At 28.5% G+C, this 13,635-nt stretch overlaps 1 protein-coding gene across 2 annotated transcripts in view; it reads left to right on the top strand.

Moving 5' to 3' along the window:
* Positions 1 to 13,635, top strand: part of Sbf (SET domain binding factor) — a 139,992-nt gene that overhangs the window by 59,651 nt on the left and 66,706 nt on the right. Inside the window, exons 12-18 of one of the 2 annotated variants that reach the window (XM_067273684.1) lie at positions 410 to 508; positions 1,344 to 1,498; positions 3,751 to 3,913; positions 6,489 to 6,638; positions 7,217 to 7,285; positions 7,453 to 7,638; positions 7,690 to 7,842. In XM_067273684.1, coding sequence (XP_067129785.1) covers positions 410 to 508; positions 1,344 to 1,498; positions 3,751 to 3,913; positions 6,489 to 6,638; positions 7,217 to 7,285; positions 7,453 to 7,638; positions 7,690 to 7,842 — 975 coding nt within the window. The remainder of the gene's footprint in view (positions 1 to 409; positions 509 to 1,343; positions 1,499 to 3,750; positions 3,914 to 6,488; positions 6,639 to 7,216; positions 7,286 to 7,452; positions 7,639 to 7,689; positions 7,843 to 13,635) is intronic. The other variant, XM_067273685.1, reaches the window with a different exon arrangement.

Consider the following 13,635-nt stretch of genomic DNA (forward strand, 5'->3'; position numbering starts at 1 on the left):
TTTTAGGCTTCAAGCAGACTGCGTTATATTGAATTAGTGTTAATCGAGGCTGCGTTAAGTGGGGTCTTACCGTATATGTTAACAATATTAACTAGAAAGTTATAACAAGACAAAACAATCTTGAAATTGTCTTCATTGGTATGGTAAAACATATCTTGAATACTGTGTTAATAAAAATTAATTACCGTATTTTACGGACTATAAGATGCACTTTTTTCTTCAAAAAATTGCCTCCAAAATTCAGGTGCGTCTTATAGTCCGTAGCGTCTTATAGGTATTTTTTTTTTTTTTCTTTAAATTATTTAAAAATTAAGGTGCGTCTTATAGTCCATAAAATACAGTATATACTGCATTGAATTAAATATAATTGTAATAACAACAACAATAACAAAAAACATTATTTATTTAGCTTTATGCAGGCATGCAAGATGTAATGAAAGCAGAAACAAAAAATCCAGAGTTAGCTTTGAAACATATTGAAGATTTAGCAAATCAACTTTATTTAAATGTAAGTGTTTAAAAATTTATATGTAAAGTTATCTATTTAAAGCATTGATCTATTTAATTTAATGTGATAAACATATTTTGCATTAAAATTAAATAAATTGTTATTATTTATAGTAATTTTATTTTTTATATTTTTACTTTAAATTACTATATTGAATTGATTTATGATATATATATATATATATATATAATAATATATACAGTAGAGCATCGATTATCCGACTCAATTGGGGACTGGGGTTGGTTGGATAACTGAAAAGTCGGATAACCGAAAAGTATGAAAAAATGCATTATTAGTATAGTGTATTAGGCCTGGTTTAAATACTAGCCTCCCTTTCATGGTCGAGCCAGTGCTGCCAGCTAAAAAATGCAAAAATTTAACAAAAATAATATTAAAGTAGCCAAGACAACCAAATATTGTAGCGCCACATCACTAGCGGACATTTGAATTTGCCAACTAGAACGCAGTCGGTTAACCGATAAGTCGGTTAATTGGGGATCGGATAATCGATGCTCTACTGTATATATATATGTTATAGAGGAATTTTATTTATTTAGTCTCTTATTTATGATAAATTTCCTTTTTTTTTTTTTTTTTTGTATTTTTTTTGTGCTTTGTGTATGTGTGTCATGTACTTTCATAAAAAAATTTAATTTAGATTATGTTGAAATGATTCAGAAAAGAAAAAAAATTAGGTTTTGATGTATAATATGTCTTTGAATCATTTGTAAGATGCAGTAATATTATAATCTATTTTTAAACAAATGGATGATTTAATGTAAATAGATTACTATTTAATATACTCTTAAAAATTATATATTTGTTCTCTCTTAAGGAAAATCCAAATCCTCAACCATATGTTCAAAAAATACCAAGACCTACTGAAGGAGCTTTTACTAGAATTCATCAACCTACATTTCCTCTTTTATGTGGTAAATTAGTTCAAGAAATAATGGAAGATGGTTTAACAAAAAATAATCTCAGAACAAAGTAATTTTCATTTCTAATTTCTCTTTGAGATTTTATATCAAGTTTTATTTTATAAATCTGAGAAGCTTAGTGGAAAATGGATATTATACAAAACTACAAAAAATGAGTTATTAACAAATTTGGATTTTTGTATCATTGATTCATCTTTTCATTGTTCAGGTGCATGCCTCATGGGTTGTATATCCACATTAATAACACATTACATATTATCCACCAAACCCCCTTTTTCTAGGAAACTTAATATAGGATATGCCATTTTCCACCAAGCTCCTTAATTGTGAAGACAACATTTTCAAAGTAATTGGCTTAAATTATGCAATACCTGATTTTAATGTTCAATTATAGTTTAATTTAAAGAAAAAATTTTATTAAGTTGTTATCCCTCTTATATTTTTAATATAAAACACTAATATAATATAATATAAACTTTTAATGATATTAATTGCCAATATAACAGTTTTGCATAAAATATTTTTAACAGAAAATTAGAAAATTGACAATTCAAAAACTTTTTTTAGCTCTTTCTGTCCTTTTGCACTAAGAGCTATTTTTCCATAATCATTGTGGGTTTGGCTTGGCTCACAATGAGAATGGCTGGGTGGTGTGAAATGAAACCTTGAAATATTTGAGACAGATCATCCATGAAAAATTCCTGGAGCTCTTTGGAAGTAAGCACAAAATTGCTATGTAGAACTTATCATACAGAAATGTGACAATGCCGGAGCACCCCTATGCTTTGGCACCACAGGACAAAGGGTCAACACCACGTTTGCAATGACTAGTTCATCAGGACTGACACCACTGTGTCTTTTAGGCAGGCACAGAAACCTAGATGGCTGCTTATTTTGTCTTTCTAATGTGAGCGGTCGCATTTGTAGGTGCTCAGATTTGGGATGGAGATGGCTTGAGAGACTACTGGAAGAAGTATACGCTACTACGAATTTAACAATTAACAATACTTGTTTATTTATCAATGTGATTTACAGACACTTAGCTGGTGCTAATTTTGTATAACAATTATAGAAAACTATCCCTTATCATTAATATTGTGGATGCCGTGAGAGAGAGAGAATTTACAATCGTTTGTGTGTTGGTAAATACCTTAGTTAGCAGAAGCTGATCCCTTTTTGTCTGGGTCTTTTTCGGAATCTCAGAATCGATGGATCATTGACTGCTGGTCTGCCCAGTGGTTCAGAAGTCTTGGATGTCTTGAGAAGGGTAGAGGATCGACGATGGCCGTAAGATCCGAAACAGGATCGGGTGTGAACACCAGTTCAAAGCAAACCAGCAATGACGGCAAACTTCTCTCAAGGATGAACTATTGTCATCATTAGTCATTGTCTTTTATTGGGGATCCTCCCTCTTTTCTCCCTTGCCCTTTTTTGGCAATGTTGCAGTGCCTATGTCCAATAGCAATTTCTCATCGCCAAGTTCCTGGTGACACATTTGATGTCTCATCTCAAAAGGGAATGACTCCACAGAAGGATAAAATCATATTCTTTAAATTTTTAACAATTGTGGGAAAAATTATAGCAAGTTTTAATTAAATTTTCACCCCAAAAAAAATTTTTTTTTTCAAGTCTGATCTCTCACAGGAACATTTTTGATGAATAAAGTAACCATTAATTTGTAAAAATGAAATGCATTTTCTGATATTTGCCCTTATCAGTCCTTATTATACAATTTTTTTTTAGTAAGATTTAACTTTTATGTTCTACAGTTTTACTTGTTTTACCCCCTTTGTTTTTAAGGTACTTAGTTATTCCATCTGTCACTATTAAATATTATTTCAGTTTTATCAAAATGTATAAAAAGTACTGAAGAGGGGCAAATAGGCCAAAATGCATTTTCTTTTTACAAATTAAAGTTTAAATTATTTATCAAAAAGTGTTCCTGTTTGATAAATTCTACATAGCAATTTTGTGCTTACTTCCAAAGAACAAAAGAAACAAGAAGTAATTCCTGGAGTTGTTTGCACTCCCAGATAAGTCCTCAGAGCAAAAGATTAGAAACAACTACATATAAATATTATTTATTTAAAATGTAAATAAAATACAGGGTGTCCAAGAAAGATCTACATTATTATAAAATTTTATTTTAAAAAATGAAATGGTCTGTTGTTTAGTCACCTATTTATGAAATGAAATGGACACTCATTTGTGAAAAATTAGAAAAAAATTAATTCATAAAGTAATTAATTTGTAAATTAAATAATTGGATACTTATCATCACATAAAAATAAATTTTTTTAGATTACAAGCAATGAAACCTCAACAACCACATATTGTTCCAATGGGTATTCCAATCACTGCACTTGAAGATAATAGAAGTTTGACAAATAGTGCAAGGAGATTAGAAGTATTAAGAAATTGTGTAACTTGTATATTTGAAAATAAAATCTCTGATGCACGGAAGGTAGTTTATTAATTTTATTTATTTTAGGTTTTAAGGCGTAAAATATAATTAAATTAATGATGTCTATTAAGTATGTTTTAAAAAGATAAATAATTTAATTTAGCATTTTTTCTTTTTTTCAATAACCATTTAAGTAACTTTTAAATTCTTATTTTAGAATAAGAATGATTAATAAGTTAATATATATTGAATTTAATAAATAAAGGTAAATAATTTATATAAATTTAAATTATATTTAAATAATTCTGGTTAATCTTGTTTAATTGATCATATTTAGAATCATTACCAACTATATTTCTTAGAAGTCATAAATTATTTAAATTATTATGATTATTTAATTCATATGTACTGTACATGATGTACTGGTTTATATTTATTATCTTTAAGTTATTTTTAAACATTTACAATAATATATTGACATCAATTTTATTTGTATCAATGTTTTTAGTATAATGTGGCCACTGTTTGAGTATTTGATATAGGAGTTCAATACAGTGAGCTGTTTTCTTTTATATCTTTCCCATTTATGAGATGAAATACTTGAAACCAGAGCAATCAATATTTACAAGTGCAAAATATTCTAACTGTGAATGCAATGAGAATGAAATTCCTGCACATTGATTTACATGGCTTGTAGGCGTGTCTCCATTTTCATTGTTTCGTTGACATTGTGTCTTCATTCATTAGGAGTAATGCTAATTGTTATAAATTTTTTTATTAGTGATTACAATTTCAGTAATTAAAAAGCAATTTTACTTTGATCTATTTTACTTGTTTTTTTTAACAAAGTATTGTTTTTGTATTATGTAGAGATGTCTGATAATTCATGTTTTCTTCTCTTATGTCTTATTACCTTGTCATTTCATATTAGTTTTTTTATGTGGGTGAATAACCTAATCAACATATTCATTTATGTTATTTCATTTACAATCATTAATTGATAGATAAATAGATGTTATTTGGCACTTTAATCTTATTTGTTGGTATAAGTTATAAATTTTCACCATAAGAAATAATAGTAAATCTATTCTATTTATAAAATTTTGATCTATGAGATTTTTCTAGAACAAGGTAGGCTTGTAAATCAGAATTACACATTGTTATTGATTAATTTCAATTATTTATCAGTAAATGTGTATTATAATTTTTTTTAAACAAATTATGTACTTTATTTTTTTCTTAAATTTAATTTAAACAAATATTTCTACCATTTATAATAATTTAAAGTAATGCTTATAATATTTTAATATTTAAAAAATACTGTGAATTACATAATAGATGAGCTACAAGTCCAATTTTAACATCTTTTTACAAATACAAAAAGTTTAGTTTGTATGGTATTTAAATGTATGTAAAAGAAACATCATTCAAGATCAGCAAGATTGAACAATTTATATTGTTCAAAATAAAAAACTTTATGCAATAGGGGCCATCCATAAATTACGTAAGGGCGATTTTGGCTATTCTAGACCCCCACCACCCCTGTGTAAGAAACCGTAATATTTTCTTTGATCCTCCTTCCCCTTCCCTATCTTACGTAATATTTAGGCATAATTTTAAAAGATTTTAACAAAAGTAAATTTTTTTAATGAAACCCTAAAAACCTTAGGTCCAAAATATATAATTATTAATTAGTTGAAATTTGGAATATGTTAGTATGGTTGAACTAAGATTTGTCATGTCATACTTATATACTAGAAAGGAATCGATCAAACAGGTTATCATTGCACAGGTGTGACAATATGTGAACAGTACTTTGTGAAGTAACTCTCTCTTTTAAAAATATTAGAATACGCACAAAAATAGATGAAAATAAGTTTCCTATTAAGAATATTGTATTCAATGAGATATTTGAAAAATATGCAAAAATTATAAATTGATTTAAAATAAAACATTTGAATTTGAAATAAATTTACTTTTTGGGCTGCAATTTGGAAAAATTTGTAGACCTATAAAATTCCCACTGCTGTCTATCTGCTGTCTTTCCTTAATTTCAAGAACAGAGTTAGTTAGATGAAAGATGAGATTAGATATGGAAACCTTAGGGGCAGGAGGCCTCGATTAACTATATATGAACTTCTGATGCAAACCGGAAGTCATGTTATTTCAATTAAAAACTTTTCCCCCTGAAAGCAGTTAATAGATGGCCAGCATGATTCCACTGGTGATGGAAAAGTATGTTGTACAAAGACAAGACACTACAGTACTAATTTGAGGTAGAGAGCATATATTTTAAATCAAATAAATTGAAAATATGATTAAAATTGAAGCCTGGCATTGTGATGATGTCATAATAAACAATGGCTTGTTAAATTTTAAAAATTTCAAAAATCTTTGTTCTTTTCACAAATGGATTTTGTAAAGTTAAGAAAGATGAAATAGTATTTATGAAAATATTTAGAGATTTTGTTTAGTGTGTGGAATTAGAGGAATCTGGAATCAGAATTCTGATTAATCTAACTAATTGGCAAGTCATTTTCTTATCGAACTGAATACTTAATGGGTTAAAATAGTTTTTCAGCAATTTTTTAAATACTTTGTGTTTATACTTTCTAATTCATGATTTTTATTATAGACTTTTCCAGCAGTATTAAGAGCTCTTAAAAATAAGACTGCCCGATTAGCTTTAACTCAAGAATTAGCAAATCATGTTACAGGAAATAAAGCAATGTTGGAACATCAGCAATTTGATCTTGTTGTTAGACTTATGAATTGTGCTCTTCAGGTAAAAAAAAGAAAAAAGAATTTATTATAATTAGTTTTTGCAACATTGTTTAAATGATAGGCTAAATGATAGAAAATATAAATAAATAATATAAATAACCTATCACTTAAATAAAATATATTTACTTAAAATTCAGTGTTTCTCTTGTTTATATAAATCATCTAATATCAATAACTAACTATAATTTTTATAATTAAAATAAGAAACATTAAATTTAGCAGTATCTATAAAAAGATTTAAATCTACCTTTGAAGTAGATATTTTGTTTTGTAAAGTTGTTTTGCATAAGATAGGTTTTTGTGCATTTTATTATTTACAAAATTATTTAAATCTTTTATAGCAACTCTGCATTTATAGTACTTGAGAGCTTGAATCATTATTTAAGTTCTTGCATTTTTATATCTATGTAATTAATTTTAAATTAAATGATTTTAATTATTCTATGATCTGTAGCTTATTTCTTTAAAAAAATATTATTATTATTATTAATTAGTAAAAATATTAAAATTTTGGGACTAATTATATCATAGAAAAATATATGTAATGTTATTTATAATAATATTTCTTATTACATTTAGGATGATTCTAGTATGGATGAACATGGTGTAGCTGCAACAATTCTTCCACTAGCTATGGCATTTTGTCGGGTGAGAAAGAAATACAACTAAATTTTTTAAAAGTTTTATAAAAATTCAAAAAGTAGAGAGAGAATTTTCATATAAACTTTAATTATATTTATATTATGTTATGTAATTTTATATGTGTATGATATACATGCATGTTATATATTTCTCCTATTAATTTTTTTATCTAGAAACTATGTACTGGTGTAATACAATTTGCTTATACATGTATACAAGATCATGCTGTGTGGTCAAATCAACAGTTTTGGGAAGCTGCTTTTTATCAAGATGTTCAACGTGATATTAGAGCTTTATATGTTCCACATAGTATCCAAATGAATGATAGAAAATCTCTCTCTCCAACTAGTCCACGAGATGTGAGTTTCATTATGCTTTTAAGTTTAAATTATTGAAGTTACTTTAAATAGTTATCCATATATATTATTTCAAAGAATAAAGATCTTGGATCTTTATGGAGTCGAGAAGGTGGCCGTAATGGAGGTGATGTAAATAATCGGAGATCTACAGGTCATTATCTACGACCTTCAGAACCAACAGCTTTGGAGATAGCTGCCGAACAAGTAATTTTATTTACCATTTTTATAAATTTAATTAAACTAATAAAATTGAAAATAATAAACATTTATTCCTTGACTTTTCAGTTTACTTTTTATAGCAGTAAAAGAAAATGCATCTATCTATAATTATTCCTATATGAATCAAAACTCAGCTTTGATTAATACATAATTGTAATAAATTGTTAATCTTTTTACTACAAAATTTTAATTGCTAGCATTTTTGTGTATATTAAAAAGTGTCTTAAACTGAATAAAAGTATTTAAAAGTGAAGGGTTCTCTTATATTCAAGCAACAATTCTTTATTAATCAAATGTTTTTGGCTATCTAAGAAGCCATTATCAGGATCAAGCATTTATGTAAATAGAATTCTTTTAAATTTAAATTTTAATGTTCTTAGAAGTGTTCTAAATATAATTGAAAATAAATAAATCAAAAATAATATAAAATGAAATATAAATGACAAAAATATTAACTAAAAAATGAAGATAATACATCAAAGAAAAACAGAATTGTTAATATATATATATATAAATAATTAGTCCATGGTTTTAGCTTTGTCTTGGTTTAAAAAATGCATTCATGCTGCAGATAAACATGTGGCATTCTTATGAATTTTTAATACTATGTTTGCATATGGTTATTTTTATAGTTTTTCTTGTATGTTGGTCCGTCATTGTTTTTAAGAGTCTTGTGTCCTTAAAGAGAGATGAGGTTAAAACTGCAGATTAATTATTTATGTATTGTACATATTTAACAATTGTATTTTTTTTTGATGTATTATCATCATTTTCTGGTTAACGTTTTTATCATTTGTATTTAATTTTATTTTATATTATTTTTGGTTTGTTTACTTTCAATCCATATTTAGAACACTTCTAAGAACATTAAAATTTAAAACAGTGCTATTTACATAAATGTTTGATCCTTATGATGGCTACTTAGATAGTTGAAAATGTTTAATTAATAAAGAATTGTTGCTGGAAAAAGTTAGAACTCTACATTTTTGTATGTGTATGTATGTATGTATGTGTATATAATAATATATAATACATGCAATACAGTATATTTTCTATTAATCTGTAGAAGTTGAGTAAAAGTAAGGATAACATGTACTGTACAATGCATTAAGAAAATTTGTTATCATATTAGAACAAACATTTATCATCAGTGTAATTTCTTGCAAAGCAAAGCAATTTTTTCAGAGCTCCAAAAATTAGTGAATGCAATTGGTAGAATGATTCTTGTTAATATTATTGTGGATCCGTGTTTGTATTAGCATTTTGTAATAGCTTTTTTGTATTGAAAGTTACTGCCCTGGAAGAGGTTTCTTCATCTTCTACAACAAATTAACCTATCCCATGTTGAAATTTTTCTCCGTTGCGTGTGGCATGTTGAATTTTTGTCGATGTTAAGCCTAATGAAAATTTTTTTAAAATAATAATCGGTGTAAAAAATTTTATTTATTTATTTTTCACAAACAAAATAGATATAATTTTTTTTGTTTTTATATTTATTAGTATATTTTCAAAGTTCGTTTTAATATAAAAATTATGACACGTAGTGACATCTAGTATCAAAAACGTTCCGATGCAGAAATGAATATGTTCAGGGTCAACTGGGCAGGTCAAATGAGGTCAACATGAAAATATTTGGGAACAACATGGGACAGGTTAAGGTCAAGGGAACTTAGGTCTGTAGGGTAAGGAAAATGCTTCAAAATCTCTTATAGTGCAGATGGCCAAAATGGTCCTTGCACCACTAAACCTAAGCAACCAATCAAAATTTGTCATTGTCACTAAGCCAGAAGTTCACAAGTTTAATCATATGATATCATGGTTTTGAATATTATGCATTAAGGTTAGTGGTTACATTAATGAAATATGATTGTTTTTATCTCATGAGAGGTTCCAAAACATTCAATATGGAGATTGATGATAATTTGATGTGCTTCAGTTTTTCACATTTGAATCATATATTTAATAATATGATAAATGGAAAAATTCTTTAATGCAGTTTTTGAAGCCAGTTGACAAGTTGTTCCAATATATATCAATTTCTAATTATTGCATGAATGTATCAACTTTTTTATTTGGGATTGTGGATCATTTTTTATTATATTTATTGTCAGCAGTGTCTGATTCTGATGACTAATCATGCACTATTTTAATTCATGCCAACTGACTCTTGCTTTGTGATCATACATTATCTCTTTTGGCATTATTTTATGAATTTATTATGTTTGTGGTCTTCGTCATATCCTGTATATCAGGGGTGGCCAACTGTTGTGTACATAAGATCTACTTTTTATCTTAAAAATGTGTTGCAATCGACTTGTTGTCGTAGGCATAGTCTAAGTGGGGAGGGGAAAGTGTGAAATACATACTATGTTTATACACTGTGTTTCAGTATGAGGTGCACTCTCTATGAGTAAAGTCATAACTGCATGCATACTGTTGCATTCGGTTACAAACATAATACATTAAGTCAAGACATTATGAGCAATCGTCCAAAATTGGCTTGGCGATCTTGGTGATCGACTTGTTGGCCACACCTCCTGTATATTATACATTCATAGTGCTGTATAGTATACATTCATGTAAATTGGTTTGTAAACAGTTTGGGCATGATGTTCAACTTATATGTTGTCTGTATACATATTTGTCAGAGCAATATTTTCTTATGTCATATTTATTAAGGAGTGCTAACTATGGCTGTAGAGTCAAAACACAAAATTCTGATTGTATTCTCAATTTTTAAATTTCCAATTCTAATTTTTTTACCAACATTCAATATGTAGTAATATAGGTACTCCTCACTTTACGACCGAGTTCCGTTCTGACGACTACATTGTTAAGCAAATTGGTCGATAAGCGAGGAGCTTGCACTGGGAATATAGGATCATTGTAAAATTATACAAATTATGCAACAAACTTCAAATTTATTTGTAGAAAGACTATTATAGTACGCTATTAGCCTATTATAGTATGCTTAGTGCGCATGTCATCATTCGCCACTGACTGACACTCAAGCTGAGAAAGGGGATTCCTCGAATTGCAGGTCAAAATTCGATTAGTCATAAGTGCGAGTGGTCGTTAAGCAGATAGGTTGTAAAGTGAGGAGTACCTGTAATGGTAAACCTACTAAAATGGTTAATGACATCATAAGATATTTCATCATTGTCCTGTGAAAAAATAAGTTTCTTATTTAGTCTTATAACTTATATTTAAGTATAGTTTAAGTTTATTTTGAAGTTAGATTTAGTAAATTTTTACCAGCTTCACAGCCCTGGTGTTAATATCTATTGTAATTTTTTTTTTAAACATTTTTACATTTAATTACAGTAGAACCTTGATTATCCGGATTGTTCAAAATAAACAAAAATTTTATGAATTTGCTGATTTGCACTTGGCGAATTGTGACACTGTTTATGTACGTCATGGAATGCATAACTTTTTTGTTCCAACAACGTCTTACCCAGCACAGTGGTCGTAAACTTTTTAATACATTTTGCATCATAATAAAAATATAATTTGACGTACATATTTATAAATAACTTATATTCAAATTACATCATTTCTATGGCCAAGGGCGGTGTAAGGCATGAGCGACATGAGTCACCGCCTATGATCTCACGTTTCAAAGGTTTATGCATTACTTAAAAGCCATGAATGTGACGAAAAAATTTTACTCATCATAAAATGATGAATAGTTTGCATGTTTATGAATAAAAATTTGAAAGTTTAAACTGCTTTTTATTTTATAAAATCTGTCTTCTTGCGTCACCAGAGGGCCTCACGAAATGTACCTTGCCCACATCAAATTTAGGTCCTGCCCTGCCACTGTCTATGGCACTGATCTGTCTGGATATTCTGTGGTGATACAATATGTGTTGTTACACAAACCACTAGTTATGGATCAATCGAACCATTTGGAGCAGCATGAGCGAGTGAGAGCAGCAATGCATGTGTAAGTGACAGCAATACTTTCTTGGGATTCTTTAAACAATAGGCAGTCTGTTAGTGCTGGTCAGTAGTATAGTCCAAAGTCAATATGAACATTTGTTTCTTGAAAATTTGATTACAATTTAAATATTTATTTTTAATACTGTATTACTGATATGTCATCAAAAAGAAAATATGTTGTATTATCATTAAAAGACAAATTGGATATAATCAATGCTTTGAAACATGGTCAGTCTGGACGTTCTTTATCTAATAAATATGGTGTTGGAACGTCAATGATATCGGATATAAAAAAACAAAGTGAAAAAATTACAAAGTTTGCTAATTGTTTAATGTCAGAAGATGGAACATCAGAGCATAAAGTTATGAAAAAATCAGCAAATGAAGAAGTTGAAGAGTGTATGTTTATGTGGTTTATACAAAGACAATCATCTGGACAGTCAATATCTGGTCTATTATTGTGTGAAAAAGCAATATTTTTCAATACAAGATTAAATGGAGATCCCACCTTCAAAGCAGGTTTGGGCTGGCTTGAAAAATTCAAAGGACAACATGGTATCGGGAACTTGAAGTTCACGGGGAAAACTTTCTGCTGACATACCTTCAGCAAACACGTTCATTGACACATTGAAGGTGTTCATGAAGAAGGAAGGATTCAATGAAGAATTTATTTATAATGCTGACGAGACCGGTTTAAATTGGAAGAAACTACTCAACAAATCTTTAGCATCAAGGCATGAAAATACTGCACCAGGGTACAAAACTAGTAAAGAACGTGTCATCATTATGGTGTGTGCCAATGCAACAGGCAGACACAGACTCCCATTGCTTGTCATTAGAAAATCAAAGAACCCCAGATGCTTTAAAAATATCAGAAGCCTTCCAGTTGAATATGACCATAAAAAAAAAGCCTGGATGAATGAAAAAATTTTTAAACGATGGTATGAAAAGCAATTCATTCCAGAAGTGAAAAAATATCAAAACTCCGTAGATAAAAGAGGAAAAACATTATTATTAGTAGACAATGCACCATCCCATCCATCTATAGAATGTTTAAACCAGATTGATGAAATGTTTACGGTAAAATTTCTTCCACCAAATGTCATGTCAGTAATACAATCAATGGATCAGGGTATGATAGAAACGGTAAAATGCTTATATAGAGACCAGATGCTTCAACGATTATTGCTAGCAGATGAAAATAATGAAGAAACTGTTATCAGCTTCCATAAGAAAATAAATTTAAAAGATTGTTGCTACATGGCAGCAGAGAGTTGGAATTTTATAGATGTATCAACTTTGAGAAAATCATGAAACAAAATTTTGAAAAGACCATTAGTAAATTATTAGTAACATAGTAGAAAGTAGTATAGGAGACATTGCGGAAGCAATAGCACAAATTTCAGTATGTGCTGAATGTGACGAAGATGATGTAACCGAGTGGTTAAATTGCAATGCAAACGATTCTAGATTTCAAATTTTGAATGATGAAATAATTAAAGAAATACCTGCCTCAGATGAACAAGATTGAGAAGACAAAGAAGAGATTTGTGAAGTAAAAGATATTGGCCCTACACATTCTGAAGCTTTTCAGTGTTTAGATGTCGCCATGAAGTGGTTTGAGAGTCAAGAAGAGTGTAACTCAGGACAATTTATGTGTCTTAAAAGTATTTGCAATTTAGCAGCTTCGAAAAGAACAGCTAGCTTTAAACAAAAATCGATAATTGAATTTCTTAATAAAAAATAATTTAATATTGAAGCTATATGTAAATCTAATAAAAGTTATTCATACTGTATGTACATACTGTACATGTCTTTCACTGTCAATGATTA

This window comes from Centruroides vittatus, unplaced genomic scaffold (assembly GCF_030686945.1).
Source record: "Centruroides vittatus isolate TY-2023 unplaced genomic scaffold, ASM3068694v2 contig_484, whole genome shotgun sequence".
Lineage (NCBI taxonomy): Eukaryota > Metazoa > Arthropoda > Arachnida > Scorpiones > Buthidae > Centruroides > Centruroides vittatus.